Source organism: Hyperolius riggenbachi, chromosome 3 (assembly GCF_040937935.1).
Source record: "Hyperolius riggenbachi isolate aHypRig1 chromosome 3, aHypRig1.pri, whole genome shotgun sequence".
Taxonomy (NCBI): Eukaryota; Metazoa; Chordata; class Amphibia; order Anura; family Hyperoliidae; genus Hyperolius; species Hyperolius riggenbachi.
The window spans coordinates 181790386-181817913 of NC_090648.1; the positions used below are offsets into that span (position 1 = coordinate 181790386).

Genomic DNA, 27528 nt, shown 5'->3' on the forward strand with positions numbered 1-27528 from the left:
CCCACAAATGACCCCATTTTAGAAAGAAGACACCCCAAGGTATTCCGTTAGGAGTATGGTGAGTTCATAGAAGATTTTATTTTTTGGCACAAGTTAGTGGAAAATGACACTTTATGAAAAAAACAATAAAAATCAATTTTCCGCTAACTTTTGACAAAAAATAAAATCTTCTGTGAACTTACCATACTCCTAACGGAATACCTTGGGGTGTCTTCTTTCTAAAATGGGGTCATTTGTGGGGTTCCTATACTGCCCTGGCATTTTAGGGGCCCTAAACCGTAAGGAGTAGTCTGGAAATCAAATTCCGCAAAATGACCTGTGAAATCCTAAAGATACTCATTGGACTTTGGGCCCTTTAGCGCAGTTAGGGTGCAAAAAAGTGCCACACATGTGGTATCGCCGTACTCGGGAGAAGTAGTACAATGTGTTTTGGGGTGTATTTTTACACATACCCATGCTGGGTGGGAGAAATAACTCTGTAAATGGACAATTGTGTGTAAAAAAATCAAAAGATTGTCATTTACAGAGGTATTTCTCCCACCCAGCATGGGTATGTGTAAAAATACACCCCAAAACACATTATACTACTTCTCCCGAGTTCGGCAATACCACATGTGTGGCACTTTTTTGCACCCTAACTGCGCTAAAGGGCCCAAAGTCCAATGAGTACCTTTAGGATTTCACAGGTCATTTTGCGGAATTTGATTTCCAGACTACTCCTCACGGTTTAGGGCCCCTAAAATGCCAGGGCAGTATAGGAACCCCACAAATGACCCCATTTTAGAAAGAAGACACCCCAAGGTATTCCGTTAGGAGTATGGTGAGTTCATAGAAGATTTTATTTTTTGTCACAAGTTAGTGGAAAATGACACTTTGTGAAAAAAACAATAAAAATCAATTTTCCGCTAACTTTTGACAAAAAATAAAATCTTCTATGAACTCACCATACTCCTAACGGAATACCTTGGGGTGTCTTCTTTCTAAAATGGGGTCATTTGTGGGGTTCCTATACTGCCCTGGCATTTTAGGGGCCCTAAACCGTAAGGAGTAGTCTGGAAATCAAATTCCGCAAAATGACCTGTGAAATCCTAAAGATACTCATTGGACTTTGGGCCCTTTAGCGCAGTTAGGGTGCAAAAAAGTGCCACACATGTGGTATCGCCGTACTCGGGAAAAGTAGTACAATGTGTTTTGGGGTGTATTTTTACACATACCCATGCTGGGTGGGAGAAATAGCTCTGTAAATGGACAATTGTGTGTAAAAAAATCAAAAGATTGTCATTTACAGAGGTATTTCTCCCACCCAGCATGGGTATGTGTAAAAATACACCCCAAACCACATTATACTACTTCTCCCGAGTACGGCGATACCACATGTGTGGCACTTTTTTGCACCCTAACTGCGCTAAGGGGCCCAGAGTCCAATGAGTACCTTTAGGCTTTACAGGGGTGCTTAAAATTTAGCACCCCGCCCACTTGCCAGGACAGTTAACAAACCCCACAAATGACCCCATTTTGGAAAGAATACACGCTAAGGTATTCCATGAGGGCCATGGTGAGTTCATAGAAAATTTTATTTTTTGTCACAAGTTAGCGGAAAATGACATTTTGTGAAAAAAAACAAAAAACCACAATTTCTGCTAACTTGTGACAAAAAATAAAACATTCTATGAACTCACCATGCACCTCACGGAATACTTTGGGGTGTCCTCTTTCCAAAATGGCATCATTCGTGGGGTCTGTCCTGGCATTTTAGGGTCTCTGCAATCATTACATGTATGGCCAGTATTAGGAGTTTCTGCTATACTCCTTATATTGGGCATAAGGGTAATGCACTGTGGGCTGAAAGGAAAAATGAACGTCAAACAATCAATCAATGTGGATGAAAAAATATCTGCCAAAAAATTTGAAAAAAAAAAAAAAAAAAAAGAGAGGAGGAAGGCGTCTGCCAGGACATAGGAGCTGCCGCCCCAAAAATCCAAACCCACCAGCTCGTATGCCCTGGCAAACCTGATTTATCCATTCACACCGATCGATGTGGATGAACAAATCATTGCCAGAGTTCTTTTTTGATACAAAGTGTTTGCCAAAGCATATGAATCCCCAACACCACTCCTCGGCCCATATGCCTCGGCAAACGTATCTTTTTGACTGCGGAGGAGAAATCTCGTCCTGCAGCGCTGCATGCACCGACTTGTGTGTAAGCTGACAGACGCGCAATGTTCTGTCAGGATGCACCATCAGTGCTGCAGCTGATTGGTCAGTCTGGATAGAAAAAAAGAGAGAAGAAAAAAAGACAAAACAATACAAAAAGGAGGGGAAGGCGTCTGCCAGGACATAGGAGCTGCCGCCCCAAAAATCCAAACCCACCAGCTCGTATGCCCTGGCAAACCTGATTTATCCATTCACACCGACCGATGTGGATGAACAAATCATTGCCAGAGTTCTTTTTTGATACAAAGTGTTTGCCAAAGCATATGAATCCCCAACACCACTCCTCGGCCCATATGCCTCGGCAAACGTATCTTTTTGACTGCGGAGGAGAAATCTCGTCCTGCAGCGCTGCATGCACCGACTTGTGTGTAAGCTGACAGACGCGCAATGTTCTGTCAGGATGCACCATCAGTGCTGCAGCTGATTGGTCAGTCTGGATAGAAAAAAAGAGAGAAGAAAAAAAGACAAAACAATACAAAAAGGAGGGGAAGGCGTCTGCCAGGACATAGGAGCTGCCGCCCCAAAAATCCAAACCCACCAGCTCGTATGCCCTGGCAAACCTGATTTATCCATTCACACCGATCGATGTGGATGAACAAATCATTGCCAGAGTTCTTTTTTGATACAAAGTGTTTGCCAAAGCATATGAATCCCCAACACCACTCCTCGGCCCATATGCCTCGGCAAACGTATCTTTTTGACTGCGGAGGAGAAATCTCGTCCTGCAGCGCTGCATGCACCGACTTGTGTGTAAGCTGACAGACGCGCAATGTTCTGTCAGGATGCACCATCAGTGCTGCAGCTGATTGGTCAGTCTGGATAGAAAAAAAGAGAGAAGAAAAAAAGACAAAACAATACAAAAAGGAGGGGAAGGCGTCTGCCAGGACATAGGAGCTGCCGCCCCAAAAATCCAAACCCACCAGCTCGTATGCCCTGGCAAACCTGATTTATCCATTCACACCGACCGATGTGGATGAACAAATCATTGCCAGAGTTCTTTTTTGATACAAAGTGTTTGCCAAAGCATATGAATCCCCAACACCACTCCTCGGCCCATATGCCTCGGCAAACGTATCTTTTTGACTGCGGAGGAGAAATCTCGTCCTGCAGCGCTGCATGCACCGACTTGTGTGTAAGCTGACAGACGCGCAATGTTCTGTCAGGATGCACCATCAGTACTGCAGCTGGTTAGTCGTTCGCTCGGTCCACCTGGAAGGTTATTGGATGGAAAAAGAGAAAAAAAAATACAAAAAAACCCAAAAAACAAGCAAGCAGCAAAGCAATTACTTCATTAACATTAATAACCTTTGAACTTTTTTACTTAAAAACTTAACATTGCAAACCAAACATTAACTTCTTTGCTTACCTGTTTTTTGTTTTTTTTTGTTTTTTTTAACTTACCTCCCGAGGACAAACCTCTCCTCCCCCATGGAACAATGTGCGAAGTGCAAATCGCACAGAGTTGTGGCGAAATACATTACGCAATTTGTCCCAAGTGAAAGGAGAGGTTTCTGGCAGCCCTGTGTATTAGGGTCCCTGGAAACCCGATGTTTGGTTTCACACTGCATATTGACATATCCGGTGGGTCGAGCCCGCCGCACCGTATCGTCCAAAACAGACCTTCAGACAATACCACAAGAGTAGCATTCGGCCTAGTAATGGACTGCGTCGCCATAGACTAACATGACTTCCGGGCCGATCGATATTGCCACAGAAGCCACGCAGTAACGTAGGCATGCACTAGCGTTAAGTCAAGCACTTCCGGCGTAGGGGGGGACCGCAAAGTGTGACTTTTGCTAGGCATTTTGCCCCAACGCATCGCAGCAGTGTGAAATAGCACTGAGAGACCCTTGTGTGCCTACCGCTGTGTGTGGAGTTCCCTACTCTCTAATAGTGTACCTGCTCGTGGTACCTCTCAAAACACTCCCCTAGGCATAGGCCAGGCTGGTCAGGACAGGTGGGACAATAAACGGTGGTGTCACGCCTTATTCCAGCCCTGCTGCAGACACGACAGCGTTTTCTTCGGATTCGTTGACCTGGGGTAGTCGGAATTGGATAGGCGTAATGCCTTCCATGCAGCCGGCTAGTTGCATCTTGGGGTTGGGCCACGGCACCTCCTGGATACAGGAGTTCCATCATGATCTGTTTATTAAATTGAATAAACGATCCAGTTCTCCCAGCCTTACTGTAGAGAACAAAGCTGTTGTAAATTGCCAATTGAATGAGGTAAAGAGACACTTTTTTATACCAGCGTCTTGTTTTTCGGGAAACTAAATAGGGCGCTAACCTCTGGTCATTGAAGTCCACCCCTCCCATGTTAGTATTATACTCGTGGACGACAAGGGGTTTTTCAATGACCTCAGTTCGCCGTTGAATTTCAACTGTCGTGTCTGCGTGAATGGTGGACAGGAAGTAAACCTCCCTCTTGTCCTTCCATTTCACCGCGAGCAGGTCGTCAGCACACAAGGCGGCCCTCTGCCCCCGCTTAAGTCTGGTGGTAATGAGCCGTTGGGGGAAGCCCCGGCGACTAGGCCGCACGGTGCCACAGCATCGGATTTTTTCTATTTTTAAGTGCTGAAAGAGGGCCACACTTGTGTAATAATTGTCCACAAAAAGATGGTACCCCTTCTGGAACAAGGGTGACACCAAGTCCCACACAACCTTTCCACTGCTCCCCAGGTAGTCAGGGCATCCGACCGGCTCCAATTTGGAGTCTTTTCCCTCATAGACCCTAAAATAAGATGTATAGCCTGTGGCCCTTTCACAGAGCTTATACAGTTTCACCCCATACCGGGCGCGCTTGTTTGGGATGTACTGTTTGATGCGAAGGCGCCCGGTAAAGCGTATGAGGGACTCGTCTACGCAGATGTCCTGGTCAGGGGTATAAGCATCTGCAAATCTGGATGACAGGTGGTCTATGAGGGGTCGAATTTTGTGGAGCCGGTCAAAATCAGGGTGGTCACTTCGATGACAGGTTTCGTTGTCATTGAAGTGCAGGAAGCGCAGGATGTTCTCAAATCGTGTCCTGGACATGGCAGCAGAGTACAGGGGAACATGATGTGCTGGGTCCGTAGACCAATAAGACCGCAACACATTCTGCTTTACTAGTCCCGTGTGAAGGAGAAGGCCCAAAAAAATTTTCATTTCGGAAACTTGGACTGGTTTCCACCGAAAAGGCTGGGCAAGGAACTTTTCCGGATTGGCGGTTATATATTGTGTGGCCTTACGGTTGGTCTCTGCCACAATTAAGTCCAAGAGATCCTGGGTGAAGAACAGATAGAAAAAGTCTAGGGCCGATCCTAGATTATCTGTCTCCACCTGGACTCCAGACTGGGCGGTGAAAGGGGGAAGTACGGGTGCGGCGGAATCAGGGGATTGCCAATTTGGGTTTGCCAGCACCTCTGGTAAATTAGGGGTAGTACGGGCCCGTCTTCTTGGTGGCTGCGACTGGGATCTTACTGCACGTGCCACCGAACCAGTTTCAACTTCCATGCTGGTGCTCGCCACTTCACCAGGGTCTACGGAAGTACTGGTGCTAGGTCCAGGAGATGTTGTGCTGCTGGTGCCTGCCCCACCATGAAATCTCAGACCAGCACGAACACCACTCTGCTGCCCTTGAGGCTGATCCTGCGCCACCTGCGGTCCAACAACATGGGGTGTGGTACGCCTGGCTTTAGCCGGGACCTCAACCTCATCATCACTATCGGTCAGTGAGCCACTGCTCAATTCAGGTTCAAACTCTGACCCGGAAGATTCATCAAATGAGGCGTCCCAATCGTCCTCATCCGACTGGGCCATGTACCTGAGAACCTCATCATCGGAATACCCCTTTCTTGCCATGGTGGGCTGCTAAATTTAGGGGGTATTCCTCTGAGACTACCCAGAAAAAAAGAGCACCTACCTAGCAAAAGGGAGTATTTGAGAGGTAGAAAGCTGTGGTCACTGAGTTTTGATAAAAAAATAAATCAAAACTGAGGTTTACAGTGCCACAGCTATTGTACAGTGTTTTTTGCAGTGATCAGAAAAAAAATTCTGTCACTGCGGTGGGGCGGGCTGAACGCAAGTGCAGGCGAACGATCAGGCCTGATCGGGCAAACACTGCGTTTTTTTTGTGGATCCTAGTGACCCTAATAGATCTGACTGCGATCAGTAATGATCACTTACAGATACTATATAGTACCAATGTTGATTAGCGACAGTGATGACGCTAATTAGTGACTGTGGTGCAGTGGGCTGAGCACTAACTGACACTTACAAAGGGGCCTAGCTAACTGGCCTAACTGCTAACACTAGTGATACTAAAAAAGTGACAGTTTTCACTGATCACTGTTTTTAGATCACTAGGATAGTGACAGGGGGGTGGTGGTGAGTGGGGAATCAGAGGCAATCAGAAACAATCACAGGACAATCAAAGGCAATCGCAGGCCAATCACAGGGCACTCAATTCACGGGACAATCAAAGGCAATCACGGGACAATCAAAGCCAATCACAGGCCAATCACGGGACAATCACGGGACAATCACGGGACAATCAAATACAATTACAGCACAATCAAATTGAATGTCAGCACAATGAAATTGAATGTCAGCACAATCAAATGCAATTACAGCACAATCAAATACAATGCACTGGGAAGGTGATTGGGGGGGGGGGGGAGGGGGGGGGGGGTCTGAGGGCGATCAGAGGGTGTGGGGGGTTGACTAGGTGTCCGCACGGGGCAGACTGGGTCCTGATCTGGTGGGTGGCAGACACAGGGGGTGACGATAGGAGATCAGTGAGGGATTACAGGGGAGAATAGATGTAAACAATGCACTGGGGAGGTTATCAGCAGGGGGGGGGGGGCTGAGGGCAATCTGAGGGTCTGGGTGGGTGATCAGGTGCCCCCAAGGGACAGTTTAGGGTCTGCGCTGATGGGTGGTGGTGACAAGGGGTGATAGACAGGTGATAGATGGGTGATAGACAGGTGATCAGTGGGTAAGGCAGCTATATAGCTGTATACAGCATACAGGGGGGTGGTCTGGGAGGGGGGTCTGGGGGGGATCTGAGGGTAGGGGGGGTGATCAGGGGACCCTAGGGGGCAGTTAGGGACCTAACCTAGAGGATAGCGTCCCTAGATAGTGACAGGGAGTGATTGATGGGTTTTTAGGTGGGTGGTGGGGTGCAGATACTGGTGTGCTGGGGTGGTCAGGGGGGGTTCTGAGGGCTGGGGTGGGCGATCGGGGGGTCTGTGTGGGGCAAAGTGTGATTTTTTAGCACTTAGCTAATGGCTGCCGTCCTCTCTGATGGTCGCACGACGAGTGACCATCAGCGGAGGAGGCAGCCAGTATAATACACTTTGTTACCATAACAAAGTGTATTATACACTCTGATTGGCCGGATCGCGGAGGTTTGAAACCCGCCGGCGCTGCTGATTGGCCGGCGGGTTTCCGAGTAGGGTGGGCGGAGCCTATTGCCGGCGGCGATCGCGTCATTGATGACGCGATCGCCGCACAGCCGCCGCTGATGCCGCCCCCGCCGATGGGCGTATTGCGGTCGTTTGGGACCGGTCTTTGCCGCCGCCCATCGGCTGGGGGCGGTCCTCAAGTGGTTAAACCCCAAAAATGCAGACAATGTAATCAAAGCTGCAAGTGTTCTTTACAACTTTGATCACGAGAGCTACGTACATAATCTATGACATGGTTACAGACACCTTTGCTAATCTCCACTGCCCTCAGCTTACCGCTACAAAAGGCAGCCAAGCTGTGTGAACAATTAGAAGACTACATCATATCCTGGGAGGGTAAACTTTCATGAACTCATTCAAAAAAAAGTGTAATTTTAAACCACGACTCATGTCATTGCTTCCTAATTTTCTTTAGAATGGCCGGCAGGATTAGTTATTTTGTGTGGTTTTCAGTTTAAAATTGAGCCAGAAGTGACATTACCATGATGAGAAACACGTATACACAGTACCAATCCTACTAAGGATTTGCCTGCGTTTCCTTCTTCATCTTCACTGTTTGGTATGAGCAATATGGTATGGTATGGTATGAGCCGTATATAAGAGCCATACAGCACAGATTCACTATAGTCGGGTAAAGTCAGGCTGCTAACTAAAAAGAGTGAATATAATTTGCGTATAGCTGTGCAAACACTTCTGACAGTAGGGTACAGAATGAGTTTTTCAATACATAATCATTACTGTATAAAAGCTGGATAAACATTAACAGAGACAGGCCTTAGATTTTTTAAAGGGAACCAGAGATGAATGTTTCACACAAAATAAACATATCTATCGATAGCTTGTAATGACTAAATGCTCTACCTGATAATTTAGCCGCTCTGGTGTGCCTTTTTGAGTGTTTTTTTTTATCTATTATTGCTCCAGGAAAAATCCAATATGGCCACTGGCTCATATCCCTTCTGCTTCCAGGTTATGAGTTGTTCTGGATGTGCTGTCTAAACTCTATTAAACTATAGACAAGCAGGGCTGCAGCCTTTCATCTGTGTGCATTCAACATTATCCTGGTATGCTGTGTGGCTGCCTGTAGGAAGTGTCTCCCATAGGAATGAAACTGCACAGATAATGATTGCACACACTACACAGTGCACACGGATCACACAACAGCCAGACTTGTCCGTTTCAGAACTTCTTTCACAGCAGAGCAGCGCCTCTCATGTCATCAGAGCTCTGAGTATGCAAAGCAGGAAAGCTGAACCAGAAGGGGGCAGGCTTGGGCTTGAAAAGACTTCACAGAAGACTGACTCAGCTATAATGATTCCAGGTCAAACCTAGACTGAATGCTCAGTCTGGGATTCTTATCACAGCTGATAATGGGCAAATTAAGCAGAGAAGAATGAAACAGAGAGCAGGGTAGGTGTTTACTGTCATGTTCCCACTAATAAATGTAGTAAAATACATGAGGGTGCTTAGTCTCTGGTTCTCTTTACCTTTAATACCAAACAAGAAATTCCAGGAAAGTCCCAATCAAGATAAGGTCTAATCAATTTATTTTTACGTCTAAAGGGGCCCATACACTTAAAGATTTTCCTGCCGATATACATCAGATTCGATCACTGTGATCGAATTTGTTGTGAAATAGTTGTGCAAACGGTGAGCGAACGATCAATTTCCGTACGAAATCGTTCCCGTCGATCCGTCCGCGCGGAAGTTTTCGATCGATCACGGGCGGGTCAGGAGTGCGTCGATAGCGGCGTTCGAAAGTCCAAAGACCGACGCTAGCGACAATACATTACCTGTTCCGCCGACGCGTGTCCCCACTCTCTCCGCGGTCACTTCTCTGCGCTGGGCTCCGGCTGGCTTCACTTACTTCCTGTCCCGACAGGAAGTTTAAACAGTAGAGCACTCTACTGTTTAAACTTCCCCCGGAAGGAAGTAAAGAGACGCTGGAGCCCAGAGCGGAGAAGAGACAGCGGAGACCAGGGGACTCGCGCCGGCTGGATCAGGTAATGTATGTGGGGGAGGGGGGGGGGGAGCACGTCAGCTCCACAAATTGTGAATTGGCTTCATAGTGAAATCGATTCACAATCTGTTTGCAGTAAAGGCAGCCATACGATCCCTCTTTGATCAGATTTGATCTGATGGCAAATCGAACAGTGTATGGCCACCTTAAGTCACTTAAATATGTATTTTGTTTGTATAGAAGTGTATTGCTACATAAACGTTTTTGCCCTTTAGAACTAAACAAAAGACATTAGCTTTTTTTGACTATCTGTGTCAATTTTTGTTTCCAGTGAAACTGGAATTAGCTGGGATTGAACAGGTACTTTGCATGGTGCAAATCGGATTGTGGACCTCAATTAACACACTTGAACAAACTTGCCAGTTGGCTGATGAGAAGTTAAAGAATCTGATTGGCTTCCTGCAAAGTACATTTCAGCCGTGGTAAATCTAGGCTCCTGTGGAAATAAAAATTAGTGTTAAGTTAAAATTGAAGGTCATCTCTGCTCAATGCATTTGTAGATATTCGAAACAATTTCACACTCTAAGGGGTAGAGTGAACAATACTCGGATAATGCACTGTGTCTTCAGAATCCAAAAACTGGTTAAAGGATACCAGAGTCAAAGCACATATGAGAAACAGGGGGAGCAGGCATGTTTGATAAGCCATCCTGATGCCCATCACTCCCCCAGTTCTCTTTTCTGCCCTTCCGCTGCTTCTAAATGCCCTCTGGCACCCTCTTCCTGTGGTGGCTTGGATGTGAACATACTACAGTGCGCGGGCAGGAGCGTGCTGCGCATGACATCATGCCCATGACACTCGCAGCATTCAAATAGGTTGTTGGAAGTGTTGTCCATGACCTTGACACTTACCAGACCTTCTTTACTGGCAAGTAGCAGCATCTTAGCATTGTTCTTCTGAGCAAGACTAGCTTTCTCCAATATGGAGCAGTTTCCAGGCAAAACCACGACTGCCTTATCCTGAAGACCTGTGCTGGGAACTTCTGATTGACTACAGAGCCACACTGTACTTAAATTAAGCATCTTGTAGAAAGTCTGAAAGGGAAAGAAATTATAAACAACAAATGAAAAACAGTGGAATCCTAAAAAGCGCCAGATCTGAAATATCTCACAAGAAGAAAAAGCTTGGCATGGTTGCATCTCAACACAGTTTGCAATGTAGCCCAATGCTACAGGTAACCGTGCACTAAACTAGACTAGGCTGGGCTACCACTTGTGTTTGCAAATCGCTCTCAAAAGGCTGAGAGCAATTTTCCAATGTGATTTTCCAGTGATTTCCAGAGCAATTTAGAGGAAAGTGATTATAAACCCTGCTTTCCTCTATTAAATTGTTCCAAAAGTGCTGCAGGACCCACGATTGCGATTTCTGCAAATGAATCACTCCTGTGGGCTCACCTCCTTACTTTCATTAGCTTAGCATTTCAGAATTACCGGCGATTCCAAAACACGGCTATTAATGCCCTAGTGGGCCATAGCCCTCAAGCAGATTACATTAAAGCAGAAGTGAATATACAATTCTAACTTACTATTTATCTCCTGTTCTGATTAACCATAAAACAGCTTTTAACCTCCCTGGCGTTCTGGACGAGCTCAGCTTGTCCAGTGACGCCGGAGGGCACCGCTCAGGCCCTGGTGGGCCGATTTGAATGATTTTTTTTTTTTTTTAAACATGCAGCTAGCACTTTGCTAGCTGCGTGTTGTACGCGATCGCGCTGTGTAACAGGCCTCCACCCCCCGAGACCCCGTGCGCAGCCTGGCCAATCAGTGCTGAGGGGTGGATCGGGACGCTCTGTGACATCACGACGTCGATGACGTCATCGCAATCGTCGCCATGGTGGCGGGGGAAGCCCTAAAGGAAACCCCGTTCAGAACAGGATTTCCTTATGGGCAAGCGCGCCTGCGGCGATCGGAGGGGTGGGAGGGACGCCGCAGGGAGGGTGCATCATGTAGCTAGCTATATGATAGAAAAAAAAATGCAAAAAAAAAAAACTTCCTGCGGCCGCAGGGCCACAGGAATCAGAACGCCAGGGAGGAGGATTTATACATCAGTGTTTTTCTGTAATGGTTTTAAAACACATCCACACGACCATTCTGTGCTTTTAAAAATGATGCAGGAGGAAACGTGTTAAAGGGAATCTGAAGTGAAAATAAACTTATGAGATAATGATTTGTATGCATAGTGCAGCTAAGAAATAGAACAATTAATAGCAAAGAAACAAGTCATATTGTTTCCAGTGGAGGAAGGGTTAGGAAACTTCAGTTTTCTATGCAAAAAAGAGCTTCTCTGAGCTCCACAACCAAATTGGGTTGCCATTTTCTGGAGCACCATACATCAAAGAAACAGCGACAGACCGCTTCAGATAGGGTTTTTACTTCAGAGAAGTTCAAAAGGTCATTAGCTCTGCAAACCACAGTCTGTATTTTAAACTATAAAACAGAGCAAACTGCAAATATGATAGAATGATTCAATGCTATAAAAAAATGCTAAATAAAAAATGAGACTCATTTCTTTGCTACTAATGTTCTATTACTTATCCGTACTGCACATACAAATCATATCATAGGCCTCTAGCACACTGCACGTGATTCCGATTCAGATTCCGCTTTTTAATCAGTTTTTACATCAGATTCAGATTCTGATTTGCAGTTTGCTCCCTGCACACTGCAAATCGGAATCTGAATCGGATGTAAAAACTGATTAAAAAGCGGAATCGGAATCGCGTGCAGTGTGCAAGAGGCCATAAGGGTTTTTTTTTTTTTGCTTCAGGTGTCACTTTAAAAAAAGAAGAAACTGATGATATTCACCAATGTTCTGTTGGCTGGCCTGAGGACACAGCACTTTCACCTGTCAGTCTCAAGTTATGTTGTTTTAGACTGCATGACAAGGGCTGTGGCCAGATCAACCTGGTTCTACAAGCCTGACCCATTATGTACCCCCAGTCATGGGAAGGGCAGTACAGAATACCCATAAATTATCTAACAGCAAATTAGGTTGTCAGTCGCTACACTTTGAACTCAACTTTTAAATAACTAATAATACAATGAAATAACTAATCTCTAATGGGAATACCACTCAACCATAAAAACATAAGTATGAATTAAGGCATCCTAACAAAATAACCAAAATTGATTAATATTGAAGATATTGAAAAACTCACAGCATTCAAATAAGTTGTTGGAAGTGTTGTCCATGAAGAATTGTATGTAATACAATAATCTCTAGCTTTAGCAGCATCCCCAACAGCAACTGAGCGCAGAATTCCTCTGCTTGCATTTATCTATAAAACAAACAAAAAAAAAATCAAAAAAACAGATTGGTCAGAATACACATTGTATTTTTAGACATTGACAAGCGAGTCTAAAAATATACAGATTAAAGGTGGCAACTATCCAATTTCTAGCAAAAAATCATTTGAGCGATCAGATAATTCTGATTGGAAGAAAAATCGTTCACTACACCATCAACAAACCAATCTTTACTTCCCATCTATCACAACCAACAAGAAAATCCAAATTTTGGTTTGACGAAAATCCAATCGGACGACTATTTTTATAATCGTTCCAAATGGATTGTGCCCATCCATGGAGATGATTTACAACCAATCCAATCAGAATTTCTGATCGCTCAACGATTTTTCGCTAGAAATTGGACTGTTAGTGGCCACCTTAACACACCTCTTCAATGTCTGAATGTAGTAATCTCCATACAATGATGTCAAACAAACCCTGGCTTCTACAGTCTTAAAGAGAATCTGTATTGTTAAAAATCGCACAAAAGTAAACATACCAGTGAGTTAGGGGACATCTCCTATTACCCTCTGTCACAATTTCGCCACTCCCCGCCGCATTAAAAGTGGTTAAAAACAGTTTTAAAAAGTTTGTTTATAAACAAACAAAATGGCCACCAAAACAGGAAGTAGGTTGATGTACAGTGTGTCCACACATAGAAAATACATCCATACACAATCAGGCTGTATACACCCTTCCTTTTGAATCTCAAGAGATCATTTGTGTGTTTCTTTCCCCCTGCATCTCTCATGCACTGAAGTTTCAGGCTGCTCTTTTCTTCCTGCAAACAGCTTTGCCGTTGTCTGAATTTCCTCAGTATGTGAAATATATATCCAGCTTGTAAAAGAGAAGAGAGAAGAGAGAAGCTGCCCTAATCTAAATACACAGGCAGTGTGCATAGAGGGGCCTGGAAGGGGGAGTTCATAGCAGAACCACAACACTGAAGAACTTGGCAGCCTTACAGACACAGGTCGACAAGTCTGACAGGGGAAAGATACATTGATTTACAGGATCTTCTCAAAAAATTAGCATATTGTGATAAAGTTCATTATTTTCTGTAATGTACTGATAAACATTAGACTTTCATATATTTTAGATTCATTACACTATAACTGAAGTAGTTCAAGCCTTTTATTGTTTTGATATTGATGATTTTGGCATATAGCTCATGAAAACCCACATTTCCTATCTCAAAAAATTAGCATATTTCATCCGACCAATAAAAGAAAAGTGTTTTTAAAACAAAAAAAGCCAACCTTCAAATAATTATGTTCAGTTATGCACTCAATACTTGGTCGAGAATCCTTTTGCAGAAATGACTGGTTCAATGCGCCGTGGCATGGAGGCAATCAGCCTGTGGCACTGCTCAGGTGTTATGGAGGCCCAGGATGCTTCGATAGCAGCCTTAAAGAGAACCCGAGGTGTGTTTAAAGAATATTATCTGCATACAGAGGCTGGATCTGCCTACACAGCCCAGCCTCTGTTGCTATCCTAAACCCCACTAAGGTCCCCCTGCACTTTGCAATCCCCCATAAATCACAGCCACGCTGTGAGGCTGTGTTTACATCTGTAGTGTCAGTCTCGGCTGCTCCCCCGCCTCCTGCATAGCTCCGGTCCCTGCCCCCGTCCCTTCCCTCCAATCAGCAGGGAGGGAAGGGATGCAGGCGGGGACTGGAGTTCTGCAGGAGGCGGGGAGAGCAGCAGACTGACACTATAGAGATAAACACAGCCAGCTCTGACAAGCTGTTTGTCAGCAGCGTGGCTGTGATTTATGAAGGATTGCAGAGTGCAGGGGGACCTTAGGGGGGTTTGGGATAGCAACAGAGGCTGGGCTGTATAGGCAGATCCAGCCTCTGTATGCAGATAATATTCTTCAAACCCACCTCGGGTTCTCTTTAAGCTCATCCAGAGAGTTGGGTCTTGTGTCTCTAAACTTTCTCTTCACAATATCCCACAGATTCTCTATGGGGTTCAGGTCAGGAGAGTTGGCAGGCCAATTGAGCACAGTAATACCATGGTCAGTAAACCATTTACCAGTGGTTTTGGCACTGTGAACAGGTGCCAGGTCGTGCTGAAAAATGAAATCTTCATCTCCATAAAGCTTTTCAGCAGATGGAAGCATGAAGTACTCCAAAATCTCCTAATAGCTCGCTGCATTGACCCTGCCCCTGATAAAACACAGTGGACCAACACCAGCAGCTGACATGGCACCCCAGACCATCACTGACTGTGGGTACTTGACACTGGACTTCAGGCATTTTGGCATTTCCCTCTCCCCAGTCTTCCTCCAGACTCTGGCACCTTGATTTCCGAATGACATGTAAAAGTTGCTTTCATCTGAAAAAAGTACTTTGGACCACTGAGCAACAGTCCAGTGCTGCTTCTCTGTAGCCCAGGTCAGGTGCTTCTGCCGCTGTTTCTGGTTCAAAAGTGGGTTCATGCTTCCATCTGCTGAAAAGCTTTATGGAGATGAAGATTTCATTTTTCAGCACAACCTGGCACCTGCTCACAGTGCCAAAACCACTGGTAAATGGTTTACTGACCATGGTATTACTGTGCTCAATTGGCCTGCCAACTCTCCTGACCTGAACCCCATAGAGAATCTGTGGGATATTGTGAAGAGAAAGTTTAGAGACACAAGACCCAACACTCTGGATGAGCTTAAAGGGAACCTTAACCGGCGGGCAAAAATAAATTCACTTACCTGGGGGCTTTCCCAAGCCTCCTGCAGCCGTCCTGTGCCCGCGCCGGTCCTTCGGTGCCCTCCGGTCTCCCTCCGCCGCTAAGTTTCGTTTTCGGCCGACCGCCAGTCGTCCTCCGGCAAAGCGTCCTCTTCTTCCGTATTCCTCGTCGTAAAGAGCCGTAAAGCGCGTCCGCATGACGCGTTTGGCGTCATGCGGACACGCTTTACGGCTCTTTACGACGGGGAATGCGGAAGAAGAGGACGCTTTGCCGGAGGACGACTGGCGGTCGGCCGAAAACGAAACTTAGCGGCGGAGGGAGACCGGAGGGCACCGAAGGACCGGCGCAGGCACAGGACGGCTGCAGGAGGCTTGGAAAAGCCCCCAGGTAAGTGAATTTATTTTTGCCCGCCGGTTAAGGTTCCCTTTAAGGCCACTATCGAAGCATCCTGGGCCTCCATAACACCTGAGCAGTGCCACAGGCTGATTGCCACCATGCCACGCCGCATTGAAGCAGTCATTTCTGCAAAAGGATTCTCGACCAAGTATTGAGTGCATAACTGAACATAATTATTTGAAAGTTGACTTTTTTTGTTTTAAAAACACTTTTCTTTTATTGGTCGGATGAAATATGCTAATTTTTTGAGATAGGAAATTTGGGTTTTCATGAGCTGTATGCCAAAATCATCAATATTAAAACAATAAAAGGCTTGAACTACTTCAGTTTGTGTGTATTTGAATCTAAAATATATGAAAGTCTAATGTTTATCAGTATATTACATAAAAATTTTCACAATATGCTAATTGTTTGAGAAGATCCTGTATTACAGAGACTGTGATAGCAGAAAGTGCTGCAGTAAGCCAGAACACATTAGAATAGCTTTTGGAACTTGTAGGATGATAAAAAACAGGATGCAATTTTTGTTACGGAGTCGCTTTAAAGATACATCAGTATCTAATAGCAAATAGTCTGTATGCTCGCTGCTGTAAAGTTTACCTTATATACTCGCCTTTATAAGGCTTGTGGAGCGGAGCGTGCAAGCACCATATCAGAGGTGCAATGATCAGGGATTCTTCCTGTGTGGCAATCGCTGTGTCTCATATCTATGATGCCATCTAGTGGCGTCTTGAGACACAGCGGTATCATCCTTGGACACATCTGGTTATGGGGATGAGGGCTGACTTGTACATTTGGCTACTGTGGATGGGGTTATACTGGGGGAGGAGGCTTATACGAGTCAATAACTTTTTCCTGGTTTCTGAGGTAAAAGTGGGTACCTTGGCTTATACGCAGGTCGGCTTATATGCAAATATATACGGTATACCCTGACTAGAATGCTTTTTAAAGGCAACTGACTTGCTTTAGATGAACGACTTGCAGTCAGGGGATTAATACTACAACTTCTTTATTTTAGAAGAAAAAACAAGAGATAGGTTTCCAGATCTCTAAGATACAGTATAAATTATCTGCCTGAAAGGTAGCAAACCATTCCAAGACAGGTGTGCCTTATCACACTGTAACATTACTTGAGAATTGCCAGTCTCAGTCGATTACCATCTGTGTTTAGGACCATCTGCCAGCATCTATTACGGTTTATCATGTCTGTTTTACTGTATGCATCATCTGAAGCTGCATTTCAAAATCTCTGATCTGTGCACTTCCTTCAGTAACTTTAAGGACCACCAGTACTATAATTGTCTTCTTTATATCGATAAGTTAAGTATTATTTTTAAATTATAAAAACGCTAAAATGTTATGCAGAGCTGGACAATAAATACATACAATGATACAAAGGATGAGAGACGTAACAATGTTATACAACATAGAACAAAGCTATACAAGGCAAACAGGGTACAAATACATGATAATGTGATTTGGGGCTGATCAGGTAGGCCCAGTAATACAAGTATGAGGCGGTCATAGAAAAGGAGCACATGAGCATGTAGAATACACTAGGGAAGGGAGGACCCTGCCAAAGGCTTACAATCTTTGCAGATAGGTAACAGTTGGGGGTTTCATAGCAGAAGGGTTCTAATCCTTTCCATCCTCATGCAAATCTTAAGAGGTTTACAATGCTTAAAGGAAACATCGAAGCTGTACAAAAAAAAAAAAAAAAGCCCCAGGTAAGTGGAGTTTGTTCTGTTTTTGTCAGCTTGGACCTTCCCTTTAAGTCAGATCGATATTTATGGATAATGGATGGTCACCATCATTACAAATGGTCATTAGACCATGGAGAAGCTGAACATTACAGGGATAAGAACCAGTTGGGCATGCCTGAAAACCTGCTCTTATTATTATTACTCTGTCTGCTGAAATAAGGATTGCTATACTCAAGAATGGTCAATGGACCCTGTAGATATTGTTATTTTGATTTAATTACATAGTGCCAACATCTTCCAAAGTGCTGTACATGCTACAGAACATAGTGTGGAACATGGATACATGAGCGGGTAAAAACATTGTACAATCAGGACAACCAGCAATACAAACATAAAAATTGCTGAGTGGTTTGAGTAATCACCAATACTGAAGCATATTCATACAGTATAATTACAAAAGAATAAGAAACACTAGGAGGGGGGCCCCTGCCCTTGCGAGCTTACAATCTAGAGGGTAGTGGGCTGGAGACATTAGGGAAGGTAACACAGCGGATAGCAGAAGCAGTAAACCTCCAATGCTAGCTATAGCAAATTATAGGCTTGTCTGAACAGGTGTGCTTTGAGAGAACATTTGAAGATTTCCAGGATCAGAGCATGATGGACAGGCTGTGAGACAACGTTCCAAAGGACAGGTGATGCTTATGAGAAGTCCTGGATGAGTGAGATGAGGTGACTAAGCTAGAGGACAAGAGGGTGTCCTGGTAGAGCGAGGTTCCGGGAAGGATGGTATCTGCAGATTAGTGAGGAAATTTAAGGAGGCGACAACTTATAAAAAGCTTTGTATAATAGGATGAGGAGTTTAAACTGAATCCTTTGGGTAATAGGTAGCCAATGGAGAGATTGTCAGAGAGGGGCTTCATCAGATGAGCGAGAGGAGAAATGGATAAACCGGTTAGCAGAATTCAGTAGAGTCTGGAGAGGTGCCAGTCTGGGTATTGGCAGACCGCAGATTACGGTTTTACAGTAGTCAAGATGGGATAGGATTAGAGCATGTAAAAGCATTTTAGTAGCTTCCTGTGACCGGAAGGAACAGATTTTAGAATTTTTTTTCAGATTTAAGTAGCAGGAGGTAGTTAATGTGTTAACATGTAGTCCAGATAAGAGTGTAGAGTCCAGAGTTACCCCAATCAAGCAAGGTTTAGGAGTTGAAGCTATTAGGGTATTTTCTACATCGATGATCACTATGGGTGAGCAGAGAAAGAAGGTGGGAATATCACAATCTTTACTGTGTTCACGAGATTACATAAATGAAGAGACAGCACATAGACAGTCAGGGGCTCGAGACACTAGTGTAGAGAGGTCAGGTACAGAGAAATAGATGTGTGTGCCCTCAGCATACAAAGGATATTGAAAACCAAAAGAGCTTATAAATTATCTCAGGCCATGAGTGTACAGGGAGAAGAGACTAGGTCCAAGGACGTAGCCTTGTGGTACACCAGACAACAGTTGTGAAAAGGAGTTGGTATTGGGTGTAGGAAACTGTGAAGATTTCCACAGTTCCAGCAAATAGAATGGGGGAGGAGGAGGAATCAGTTCATCACGTCAGAGAACCTGCTTAAAGCGGGACTGAAAGGTCTTTAAATAAAAAAACAGCTTTAACAAGTTAAAGAGAATCTGTATTGTTAAAATAAAAAAATCGCACAAAAGTAAACATACCAGTGCGTTAGGGGACATCTCCTATTCCCCTCTGTCACAATTTTGCCGCTCTCTGCCGCATTAAAAGTGGTTAAAAACAGTTTTAAAAAGTTTGTTTATAAACAAACAAAATGGCCACCAAAACAGGAAGTAGGTTGATGTACAGTATGTCCACACACAGAAAATACATCCATACACAAGCAGGCTGTATACAGCCTTCCTTTTGAATCTCAAGAGATAATTTGTGTGTTTCTTTCCCCCTGCAGCTCTCATGCACTGAAGTGACAGGCTGATCATTTCTGCCTGCAAACAGCTCTGCCTGTGTCTAATTCCTCACTTTGTGAAAGCCCAGCCAGCTCAGAGGACGATTTATCCAGCTTGTAAAAGATAAGAGCAGAGAGAAGCTGCCCTAATCTAAATAACACACAGGCAGTGTGCATAGAGGGGCCTGGAGGGGGGCTTGCATCACAGAACCACAACACTAAAGAACTTGGCAGCCTTCCAGACACAGAGTGACAAGTCCGACAGGGGAAAGATAAGCTGATTTATTACAGAGATGGTGATAGTAGAAAGTGCTGCAGTAAGCCATAGCACATTAGAATAGGTTTTGGAACTTGTAGGATGTTTGAAAACAGGATGCAATTTTTGTTACACAGTCTCTTTAAGAACAAAGAAAACTAAGCACAAAAGTAGAGCAGCAGCTCACATTCACCAATCATGTATGAATGAAAAAAGGAATTCAATTGGTTACTCTGGGCAATTGCTCCTCTTGTTTTTCGTACATCTTGATAAGTCAACTCAAAAAATGTTGCAAACTCACACAGACATGTCAAATGAAACTCTGAACTTCTACTCCAAAACTTGATTAATACCACCTACAAAAACCATGAGTACCACCAATGGTACACATTCCACACTTAAAGACACAATGGGCTAATATACCAAAACAATAAGGTATGCCTATTGCCTTTTCTATCACTCCGACCTGTAAAGTTGCAGCTTTTGAGCTACATGGCTCATAAAAATGTAGCACACTTTTTTTTACCAGCACGTTTAGTCATATTACATTTGGAAAGTGTTCTGATTTTTTTCCTGCATACCCCTCTAAGATATCAAATACCACCATAAGTGAGAGGGATATAGAGGCTGACATTTATACCGTTTTAAACAATGCACATTGCCTGGTTGTCCAGGTGACCCTCTGCTTCTAATACTTTTAGCCATAGGCCCTGAACAAGCATGCAGATCAGGTGTTTCTGACTGAAGTCTGACAGGATCAGCTGCATGCTTATTTCAGGTGTGTGATTCAAACACTACTCTAGCCAAAGAGATCAGCAGGACTGTCAGGCAATCAGGATTGTTTAAAAGGAAACAAATATAGCACCACCATATTCCGCTCACTTCAGGTGTCCTTTAAACGAGAAACTTTAACCACTTAAGGACTGCAGTCATAAAACCCTGGACCAGAGCCTTTTTCTCCATTCAGACCACTGCAGCTTTCACGGTTTATTGCTCGCTCATACAACCTACCATCTAAATGAATTTTACCTCATTTTCTTGTCACTAATACAGCTTTCTTTTGGTGCTATTTGATTGTTGCTGTGATTTTTAGTTTTTATTATATTCATCAAAAAAGACATTAATTTTGTCAAAAAAATGATTTTTTTTTACTTTGTGCTGACATTTTTCAAATAAGGTAAAATTTCTATATACATTTTCATCCAAATGTATTGTGCTACATGTCTTTGATAAAAATCCAATAAGTGTATATTTATTGGTTTGGGTAAAAGTTATAGCGTTTACAAACTATGGTGCAAAAAGTGAATTTTCCCATTTTTAAGCATCTCTGACTTTTCTGACCACCTGTCATGTTTCACGAGGTGCTAGAATTCCAGGATAGTATAAATACCCCCCAAATGACTCCATTTTGGAAAGAAGACATCCCAAAGTATTCACTGAGAGGCATGGTGAGTTCATAGTAGATTTTATTTTTTGTAGTAAGTTCTCCACTCGCTGCTACATTAATTTTAAAAGAAATTAGCTGGTGGGGGAGCAAGGAAAGGGGGGGACCCAGGTGAGGGAGAGGGTGCGACCTCCCTCCCCACCACTGTGCACTATGCCCCCCTTCCTGGCTGCAACCCCCTCCAGCATGGCAGCCCCCTCCCCACCCACAGACAGTGCTGAGGATCTGTTTTTAAAAATGCAAACTGATCCGAAACATATGCTGCAAAAGGGCAGCACAAATCCGTTTTGCGTTCCGGTTTTAGAAAAATGGAGCCTGGACCACAGATTGGGTTCTGCAACCGCATCTAGTGTGGCTCTACCCTTACTGGATGTGGTTTGTATTTGGTGGATCTGAATAATAGTAATGTAACAAAAGAATGGGCAGAAAAAAAAGCTATAGAAGTGAATTGCACGTTATAAGTCAATCATCAACATCATCTTCCTCCTTTACAATTTAGAGTTTTCAGCACTTTCTTGAAAACTCTGTACCAATTAAAATGCTTTGAATTTCATTTGCCAAGCTGTAGAGCCTATAATCTTCTTAATGCAATATACATGAGATGCTGTTGCACTAGTAATAACCCTGTGGAGATAATCCAGAGCCTAGATGATCTGTAAATATACCTCTATAATCACTCAGCCAGAAGTGTCTTGCTGCTAGCTTTAAGAAACAGATACTGCAACAATTGCTGAAATTCTCAACCAAAACTACCTAGATCTACTATACATAATAAAAATAGACATCGCCTCCTTGTTTATTTTTGTATGGCTAGGCCCAAGTTCTGAAAGCAGAAGCTGCATTTTTATTTCAGGTTCATCTTTCAGTAGGAAAAATATAGTATTTAGGTTAAAGAAACAAACGTGTACATAAACCAAATAAACAAAACAAAAAAAACTGACAGCACCACTGCATTAAAACAAGGGAAGCATTAAATGCTACCTTCCATTTGCATGTGACTGGTAGAATTAAAAAAAAAAAAAAAAAAAAAAAAAACACACACACAACACATCCCCACAGCATAATGCTGACACCACCACACTTGTTCTCAGGGTGATGAGAAGTGTTGGATCTGCACCACAAATGGCATTTTCCAAATATCATACGCCATACACATTTTAGAAATAATATGCGCTTTCACTTGCCTTATCACCAATATGATGTTAGGGAATTGGGGCCAATGTTATTTTGCATTGCACAAATATATAGCTACTATGTTCATGTTTCTAAAAAGCTTGTGTGAAATCATTTTGTATATGTTGAAGTATTGCCAGTCAGTCCAAGAAAAAAAACAAAGAAAAGCCTCTACTGATATTTATATTTAGCTAATGGCAATGTGAAGAGTCACTACACACTTTACAGCCAACTGTAGCTGAATGATTATCCCAGATAATTGCTTTCTTCATGGGAGAAAACTGAAACACAGATGTCATTGTAGCTGTATCTAGTTGAATACGGTTGTGGGAACTGGACACTCAACCACTCATCACTATGAGCAAAGTCACTGCCAACTTCAATTACATTACAATACCTGATGCCTCCTTCTAATCAGTCTGTAAGACCATTTGCGACAGTGCTAGTAATTTGGCACCTGTGCACTAGGGAAACGCTATGGAACAGAAAGGGTGGGGGGCACCAATCAATCTTGCAGGTCTTGTTGCTCCCCCAATAGGAGAGTTAAACCCAACTTTGTTAGCACCTCAGATGTATAGAAGACAGTTAAGTGCGTAAGTGCTGCAGAGGGAAGATAAGAATTACCAGTATGAACACCATGAATGACTGAGGTTAATTTAGGCACATACGCACAAAATCATTTGATGGAACATACCGTAGTACATAAAAAAAAAAAAAAAAAAAAAAAACACCCTCAAAATAACCACAGCCCCAACACTTAGGCTACACTTAATACACTTAGTACGCTTTTTTTTTCCTTCTCCATAGCAGTGCACTGTGGAGTGTGGATACTATTGACAACTTGTAAGAACACTGCCAGCTCAGTTCCAAGGTAACATAATTCCAAGAACTTAATAAATGTGAGCTAGAGGAAATTTATGAAGCCGTTAGAAGTCTGTTACCTTGGAACTAAAGCTTTTTATATTGCAGTGCAGGCTGGTTAAAACTAAACAATATTTTAAAACAAATTGCCAGGTCCTCTCTGGTTTTGAGCACATGCTATTTGAGTTTCGGTTAATAACTCTCTCACCAGATACGTATATTGAAAAATGGCATGGGCAAATTTGGGTGCAGGGTGAAGCCAAAAGACCGCACACACTACTGCAGCCAAATTCTGCCCACACCATATACTATTCCTCCTCCGAGATGCAGCAACCCCGGATATTATCATTACCCAAATTATCGGCGCAGAACTGCACCGAGATTATCTGTCTCGCCTACAGCTCCTACAAATGCCCACATGATGTAAAACTAGGGCAAGCCCACTGGAAAATAGTTGCTACATAATAGATGTGTGCATTTCAAGCTAAAATCTGTTAAAAACAAACAAACAACTATTTGTAGTGTGTGTAAAAGGAATAGATAGCTCTCTGATAAGATTCTGATCCTAGAGGGATCTAGCTTTTGGCCAAATCGGGTGCCTACCTATATATTACTATCAATATTAATATTGACTAGATCAGATGGAAGATATTGCCAAGGTTCCCATTAAAGAGACTTCTTTACAAGCAATCATATTTCCATTAAGGCTGTGTTACCAGTTGGGTGCAATGGATGTGGCACTCGTGCTGCGCTGTGCTATACACAACTATGGGGATTCAGATGTGTTGTGCGGAAAACTTTAGCAGGCAGCATTGTTTCCCTCCGCACGTGGTTTGGATGCAGCCTATTGATTTCAACAGGCTGTAATTTCGCATCTGAATATATTTGAGAGATGCAGTAAATATTTTTGTTCTCCAACCAATCCAGATTCAGGAAGCTCCAGGGAATAGCTGATCTGACCACCTAGTACTCAGGTGGTGTGCAAAAAGTTATGCATAAGTACAGCGTTCAGAAAGAGCATATGGGAAGACCATAGCCAAACCCCCTGAACATTTATCAGTACCTAGGCAATACTGCCAACATTCAAATCGGACCTCCCTCATGTTCAAACTGAACATCTATCACAGAGCCATACTGAACATATACAAGTATTGTTACTCTAAGCTTCTTGAGCAATTTTTTTTTTGTTTTGTTATGAACCTCTCCATAATGGAGGTTCGTAATGGTGTGTGCTGTGGGGGAAGTTAATCATTACATAGTTATGGGGTGCTGCTCCTTTGGCCCCCAGCCCATTCGGGATTTGCCATGTTCTCCACCTAACCAGCAGCATCTGGAGGATTCGGAAGCACCTGGGGCATCTCGCGCATGCCGCAGTGCAGCCTGGGAGATTTAGTCAGTGGATGTGAGTACACTGAGCTGTACTTGCATCAACTGATTACAATTATAGAGAGCAGCTACAGAGACAGATGCGAGAGAGAGAAAACACACACACACCACTGGGAGCTTCAAGATGCCCCAGATGCCGCCACTGGGGTAAAGAAGATAGTGAATCCAATATAAACTGGGGGCCTGGGGAGCAAACAACCCCACCCCCATCACACTCAATTACAAACCTCAGATATGGGGAGGCTCATATACAAAACCACCTAGGTTATATCTTGGGCAATACGATTCTAGGTACATCTGAGATCAATGTCCAGTTAAACTTTATCTGCAGGGGAAATTAGGGGAGCTTTCCTTTATTACTCATTCTCCCTGAACCAGGTTTAAAGGACTTTTGGAGTGAGCGGGATATGGAGGCTGCCACGTGTTCTTTTAAAGGACCACTATCGCGAAAATTGTAACATTTTAAATACAGGTAAACACATACAAATAAGTACATTTCTTCCAGAGTAAAATGAGTCGTAAATTACTTTTCTCCTATGTTGCTGTCACTTACAATAGGTAGTAGAAATCTGACAGAACCGATGGGTTTTGGACTAGCCCATTTCCTTATGGGGGATTCTCAGGGTTTTATTTAGTTTCAAAAGTGAATGGCAGTTGACCTGTCCAACTGCTAAAAAAAAGTGTGCAGTGAGCTGGGAGGCTGGCCAGCATCATTGTATAAATCCTTTTAGGTAACGTCTTTATAAAGAATTAAAGATTTTGCTGAGAATCCCCCATGAAGAGATGGACAAGCCCAAAAATCTGTCAGTTCTGTCAAATTTCTACTATTTAGTTTAAGTGACAGCAACATAGGGGAAAAGTAATTTATGGCTCATTTTACCCTGGAAGAAACAAACTTCTTATTTGTATATATGTTTACAAGTATTTAAAATTTTACAATTTTCCCGATAGTGGTCCTTTATGGGCAGTAGACAACACCTCTGCATTCTACGTGCACAACTTTCTCACTGGATTCACCACAGATCTGTAGAAAATTTACATACAGAATGTAGTTACACAATATACAATCATTCCGATTGAATTATACAAAAACATTACAGCTCATTACTTTTTGTAATGTACTATAATCCAAATTATAATTATGTATAGAAGACAGGACAGCTAGACGTCACAATAGTGAACTGACACGTACATGCTGGACTTTATTCTTACATCAAGGAAGTGCTTTATTATGACTACTACCTATCCAATAAATAGGACATTTTATTCATTTACAGTGGATATAAAAAGTGTACACACACCCCCTGTTAAATAGCCAGGGCCTGTAACCTGTAAAATGTAACTGAAAAACATAAAAAGTAAAATGAATCATACAATAAGCTGGTTGCATAAGTGAACACACCCTTAGGCCTAGTTCACAGTGGCCAGTTGTGTTGCAGAATAATTCTGCATGTCAAATCACTCCCCTTCCAATTCTATGGCCTCGATTCATAGAGCTGTGCGCGGTGAATATAAAATGCTTGTTAAATCACTGCATTCAGTATTTTAGACTTTGGAAGCTGATTCACAAAAACGTTCAGAGGTGTGATTGAAGTTTGGTAATTTACCGCTTCAATAGACAAATCTCCGTGCAGTCAGGGCATTACAATGTATCCTGATATCCCTTTAGATGTGCATGCTTTACTATACTGTTTGTTATACTGCCTCTGCTCAGCTCTGAATATGTCTATTAGTCTCTCAACATTTTATTGAATTGCCACAGCTTACATGAACTTTTAGGAGACGCCACACATGCCCTGCTTTGAAGATAAGCAGCTAGTATAGGGAAAGCATCTATCAGGAAAGGAAGAGGTTAAAGCTAATGGGAATCGAAATTAAAAAAAAAAAAAAAAAAAGGAGGTCAGATACTCACCTAAGGAGAGGGAGGCTCTGGGTCCCATAGAGCATTCCCTCTCCTCTCCCGCTCCACGCTGTTGCGCAGGCTCCCCCGTAGCGGTATTCAACAGTTTCAGTCAAATACCGCTGTTTCCCCGCCGAAGGGAGGCTTTGGAAATGCTTCGGGAGTGCTCCAGAAGACTGGCCGCTCTACACAGCGCACGCCCTCTATGACGCACTCTCGCGTGTGCAGTATGGAGCCGCCTGTCTTCGGGAGGACTCAGCTCCCGAAGACTTCCGAAGTCCCCACGGCGGGGGAATTGAATGGGGGAGCCAGCGCAGCACCAAGGGCACCCGGAGAGGAGAGGGATGGCTCAATAGGACCCGAGCTTTCCCTCTCCTTAGGCGAGTATCTGACTTTTGTTTGTTTTTTAGGTCGAGTAACAATGGCTTTAAACACTGCTGAAGGGCTGCAAGGAAAATTGTATTTGTTCCTTTCTCTCTGCTCACTAGTGGGGGGTAGAAACTTTTGTTCCACCGGGGAAGTCTGCACTTCCTATGGCCCAGTGCACACCGAGCGGTTTTTGGAGCGATCCGCCGGCCGCATCCGCCTCTAAAAACGCTTGTCTAATGTATTGCAATGGGATGGTGCACGCCGGCGGTTTGCGTTTTTTGCCAAGCCGCTAACGCGCCTCCTGCTGCGCGTTTGCGGTTTTCGGAAGCGTTTCGTCCTCAATGTAAAGTATAGGAAAAATGCAAACCGCTCTGAAAAACGCTAGTTCAGAGCGGTTTGCCAGGCATTTTTGTTACAGTAGCTGTTCAGTAACAG

The 27528-nt window shown here is 43.6% G+C and overlaps 1 protein-coding gene across 2 annotated transcripts in view; it reads right to left on the reverse strand.

The window, feature by feature from the left end:
• SPPL2A (signal peptide peptidase like 2A) overlaps positions 1 to 27528 on the reverse strand; it is an 88524-nt gene that overhangs the window by 47586 nt on the left and 13410 nt on the right. For both annotated transcript variants that reach the window (XM_068275397.1, XM_068275396.1), the window contains exons 2-3: positions 12836 to 12955; positions 10530 to 10712 (exon numbers count right to left, since the gene is read on the reverse strand). In XM_068275397.1, the coding sequence (XP_068131498.1) occupies positions 10530 to 10712; positions 12836 to 12955 (303 nt within the window). The remainder of the gene's footprint in view (positions 1 to 10529; positions 10713 to 12835; positions 12956 to 27528) is intronic.